At 33.6% G+C, this 5,339-nt stretch overlaps 1 protein-coding gene across 1 annotated transcript; it reads left to right on the top strand.

Moving 5' to 3' along the window:
* The first annotated feature begins 1,165 nt into the window (after window positions 1-1,165).
* On the top strand, window positions 1,166-4,650 carry LOC110624440 (receptor-like protein kinase 7). The gene is made up of 2 exons (XM_021769582.2): window positions 1,166-3,971; window positions 4,067-4,650. Exons 1-2 carry the CDS (start codon window positions 1,406-1,408, stop codon window positions 4,456-4,458), a joined length of 2,958 nt encoding a protein of 985 aa, XP_021625274.1. The 5' UTR covers window positions 1,166-1,405; the 3' UTR covers window positions 4,459-4,650.
* The last annotated feature ends 689 nt before the right edge of the window (window positions 4,651-5,339 follow it).

The following is a 5,339-nucleotide window of genomic DNA, read 5'->3' as shown; positions in this document are numbered from 1 at the left end:
CACATTAAAGTTCACATGTTCATATTCATAGATTCTTACACAAGCTAAAATCTTTTATTAGTCAAATTTTCTAATTAATTTTTAACATATATGGCACTTAAAATAAATTAAAAAATATGAAAAAAGAAATTATTATTTAGTTTATAAAATTAATTATTATTTCAAGAATTGATTTTTTTTTATTTTTTAATTTACTATTATTTAAGGATCGATAAAATAAAAATTCAATAATTAAATTATTTATTATTAAATAAGTAGGGATAAATTGTAAATTCAAAGAATAAGGGATTATACTATAAATTAATCTTGAGAAATTGTGGTCGGTGGTGGACTATTTTGACATGCGCTAGAAGGGAGGAGTCATCGTTCTTCACCATAATCTCTCCACGTGGCCGCTAAGTGTCCTGTAGCACGTGGTCCATCTGGGCGGCCATTACTTTCCATTTTTGGCTCCTGTTATTCACAAGCTTACACTCTTACCCTTCCTAGTTCCTACAAATTAAATTAAAGTTATTTTAATTATAAAATTGTCAAATATTTACTGAAGTTCTGATATTCAGTCGATAATAGAATTTTGGTACTGAGCAATTGAATTTAATCCGAATGATTTATGTTTTTTTTTTTTCAGTAATATATAATCGCCATTTTATTATTATACAATATATCGTTATCATATAAAGTCATATATACGTATGTATCTCATTCTTTTCATCATCATATGATTATTTAATTTATGTTCGATATTCATATTGATAGAATTATGATATAGTTAAATCCTTTCTCCTACCGATATGAGCTAGGTCTCTATTTAATGAGTTCAGATCTCAATTAGTCTGACCTACTTAATTATGTATTGAGTTGTGCACTAATGAACGAGCCTGCATATTATATTCTGATAATTCTGGTGAGTTTTGAATCTAATTCTTTTATAAAGATTCAAGTACGATTTGATTGCTAGTAGTGTTCATTCTAAAAATATTTCTAATCGAAAATTTAATGCTTGGAAGTTAATCGGTATAATATATATTTTAAATTAAAATATTTTAAAGATGTATTTCGTGGGATAGTTTTTTAAAATCTTAAATCAATTATCAAGTATAGGTGAATTTATATATCACCCAAAAATTCTATTAAAATTATCATAATTCTAATTTGATGGCTCGTATGTCTTAACTCAGAAAAAAAAAATTCATTTACGTGCCCAATTTTCCTTCTCTATGGATGTTATTTGCATGTAAATTGTTCTCATGATTTGTCACGATACCACAAAATTCAATGGAGCCTCGTGCCTAGTATGCAACAGCCTACCAAATCTTGAATTTCCACTTCTCTCTTACTACAAACTCTGACCATTCAGACAAAGTTCCTGATCTCCTTCGTAAACCTCTCATAACCCTCCGCCGGCATGTTGGTCGGACATTATTTCCGGCAATGGCATTCTTTGCCATTTTTCTTTCTCTTTTTTCTCATGCTAGTTTCTCCAACTAAATCAGATGATCTTCAAATGCTTCTCAACTTGAAGGTCTCTCTCAAAGATTCTAAAACTAATGTGTTCACCTCATGGACACGAGAAAATTCTGTCTGCAACTTCACCGGAATTACTTGCAACGCTAATGGCTTCGTTAAGGAAATCAATCTTCCCCAACAACAGCTTCAGGGTGTTCTTCCTTTTGATTCACTATGTACTCTGCAATCGCTGGATAAGATTTCTTTAGGATTAAATTCTCTTCATGGTGGCATCACTGAGGACTTGAAGAATTGCAGAAGCTTGAAGGTCTTGGATTTGGGAGGCAATTTGTTTTCTGGACAGGTTCCTGACTTGTCTAGTTTACGTGAACTGAGGATCCTGAATTTAAATGGTAGTGGATTTTCAGGGCCATTTCCATGGTATTCATTGGAAAATCTTACCAATCTTGAATTTTTAAGCATTGGAGATAACCCATTTGATTCAACAAGCTCATTCCCTCTTGAAGTTCTGAAACTTAACAAGTTGTACTGGCTTTACCTCACAAATTGCAGCATCAAGGGCCAGATTCCAGAGGGTATATCAAATCTTACTCTGCTTCAAAATCTTGAACTTTCTGATAATCTTTTATCTGGAGAAATCCCTGCAGGAATTGGAAAGCTCAGCAAGCTTTGGCAACTTGAGATATACAACAATTCCTTGACCGGAAAACTTCCGGTTGGATTCAGCAATCTCACAAGCCTGGTGAATTTTGATGCTTCACATAATAAGCTTGAAGGTGAACTTGGAGAGTTGAAATCTTTGAAACAACTTTCTTCTTTGCAACTCTTTGAAAACCAATTCTCCGGTGAGATTCCTGAGGAATTTGGTGAACTGAAGTACCTCACTGAGCTCTCTCTTTACACGAACAAGTTCACTGGTTCACTTCCTCAGAAGCTAGGCTCTTGGGAAGACTTCGTTTATATCGATGTTTCAGAGAATTTCTTGACAGGGCCTATACCTCCAGACATGTGCAAGAATGGAAAAATGACTGATCTTCTTATCCTGCAGAACAAATTCACAGGCAAAATCCCAGATAGCTACGCTAATTGCAAGTCTCTGATACGTGTGCGTGTAAAAAACAATTCACTTTCAGGCAAAGTCCCTGCAGGAATCTGGGGTTTGCCAAATCTTGTTATCATTGATCTTAGCATGAACCAATTTGAAGGTCCTGTGACAGCTGATATAGCTAAGGCAAATTCTCTGGGGTTACTAATTCTGTCTAACAATCAATTTTCTGGTGAGTTGCCTGCTGCAATTTCACGTGCTTCTTCGTTGGTGTCAATCCAGTTGAGTTCAAATCATTTCATTGGCAGAATCCCAGAAAGCATTGGTGAGTTGAAGAAACTAAACAGTCTTTATTTGAATGAGAACCTGTTTTTTGGTACTATACCAGATTCATTAGGTTCATGTGGCTCTCTCACTGATATAAACCTCTCTGGCAATTCATTTTCCGGCAAAATCCCTGAGAGTCTTGGATCTCTTTTTACTTTGAACTCCTTAAATTTATCAAACAACAAACTTTCTGGTCAAATTCCTGTTAGTTTATCATCTCTAAGGCTAAGCAATCTTGATCTATCAAATAACCAGCTGACCGGTCCCATACCTCAATCTTTATCACTTGAGGTCTTTCAAGAAGGCTTTGATGGAAACCCAGGTTTATGCAGCAACAATCTGAGGAATATCCAACCTTGTTCAGCCACTTCGAGCACTTCCGGTCACCTTCGAGTACTTCTATCTTGTTTCGCTGCCGGACTGCTAGTTTTGGTCAGTTGTGCTGGTTGTTTATTGTTCCTGAAGCTAAGAAGGAAGAATGCTGATCATCCACTGAAGAAGAGTTCTTGGGATATGAAGTCGTTTAGAGTACTAAGTTTCAGTGAAAGAGACATCACTGATGCCATCAAATCGGAGAATTTGATTGGCAAAGGAGGATCAGGAAATGTATACAAAGTTGTACTTGGCAATGGCAATGAACTTGCTGTGAAACACATTTGGACATCCAATGCCAGCACTGATAGGAAAAGTTCGCGGAGCAGCTCAGCCATGCTGAATAAAAGGTATCTCAGATCAGCAGAATTTAATGCAGAAGTGGCCACATTGAGTGCTGTGAGGCATGTGAATGTGGTGAAGCTGTACTGTAGCATAACAAGTGAAGACAGCAATCTGCTGGTTTATGAATATCTACCTAATGGAAGCTTGTGGGATCAGCTACATTCAAGCAAGGAGATTAAAATGGGGTGGAAATTGAGGTATGCAATTTCACTTGGTGCTGCAAGAGGATTGGAGTATTTGCATCATGGATTTGATAGACCTGTGATTCATAGAGATGTGAAATCAAGTAATATTTTGTTGGATGAAGAGTGGAAGCCAAGGATTGCTGATTTTGGACTGGCCAAGATTGTGCAAGCTGGTGGTGGAGGAGATTGGAGTCATATCATTGCTGGAACTCATGGTTACATGGCTCCTGGTAAGATCCTCTGCTGACCGAATCTTTGCGTTTTCCGAATGATAACTTTTGTAACTTGCAGCATAATTTGACTGTTTTCTGTCCTGTGAATGCAGAATATGCATACACATGCAAGGTAACTGAGAAGAGTGATGTGTACAGTTTCGGCATAGTCCTGATGGAGTTGGTCACAGGAAAAAGGCCAGTAGAACAGGAATTTGGAGAGAACAAGGACATAGTATACTGGGTTTGCAGCAAAATGACAAACAAAGAGAATGCACTTGATTTAGTGGACTCAAACATCTCAGAGAATCTGAAGGAGGATGCCTTGAAAGTTCTGAGAATTGCCATTCACTGCACAGCAAAAATCCCAGTTCTAAGACCTTCAATGAGAATGGTAGTTCAGATGTTGGAAGAAGCTGAACCTCATGAACTACCAGATGTTGTTGAGGTCAAGAATGAAGATGGAGCCAGTCCAGATGAGAAATTAAAGGCTACCAACAGATGATCTGAACACTTGAAATTTTCTTCTGAAGCATTTAATTTTTAGTATGGTAGCGATTATAGACCTTAGATTTTGAAATTTGCACAGAACTTTAAGATTAGATTTTTATGTAAGAGAAAAGCTTGAGCATCAGAAAGAACTGGAAGCTGGAAGCAGTAGTTGAGATGGATATTTAGTTAAAATCGAAAAAATTTATTGGCAAAAGTTTTAATTCGGTTGGATTTGATTTTTAATTTTAAAAATTTTAGTTATTTCAGTTTGATTTTAGTTCGAAAAAAATTTAAAAATTAATTAATTTTATTTTTAATTTAAACTTAATTCTAAAAATCTCTTAATTAATAAAAAAAGAATTATAATAAAAACGATAAAAATATTTACTGTATAATACACAATTTTTAAAATATTTTTTAAAAAAAAAGAAATCTACATTCTTGAAGTAAAAGAAGATGCCCATTCGCTAAGAAAATTTTATCTGGACTCTATTTATAATAAACTTAAAGTATAAATAAATAATGAGATTTATATAAAAATTAAAATATATCTGTTTATTTATATTTTAGATTTATTTTGGATCAAATTTAACAAAAGCCGATTAATAGGTTTTCAAATTTTAGATTTTAGATAAACTCTAATATTAGAAAAAGATAAAAAAAGAAAAAGAAAAAAGTCCTTACTTATTATAATTAAAGTTAATTTTTTAATTTAACAGTAAAATTGAGAATAAAACAATGAACGTGAAATATTAATTATTTAAAATATTATTAATTTTTTAAATAAAGATGAAAAATTAAAAGATTAAAATCTAATACTTTTTAAATTTATTCAAATATACTTATTATTAAATTAAATTTGTGAGCGTAAAATATTATTATTTTATAAGTAAA

The sequence above is a fragment of the Manihot esculenta genome, chromosome 10 (genome assembly GCF_001659605.2).
Source record: "Manihot esculenta cultivar AM560-2 chromosome 10, M.esculenta_v8, whole genome shotgun sequence".
In the NCBI taxonomy this organism is placed as follows: Eukaryota; Viridiplantae; Streptophyta; class Magnoliopsida; order Malpighiales; family Euphorbiaceae; genus Manihot; species Manihot esculenta.
The sequence above is the reverse complement of the archived record's forward strand: the minus strand, read 5'-3'. Positions and strand labels throughout refer to the sequence as shown.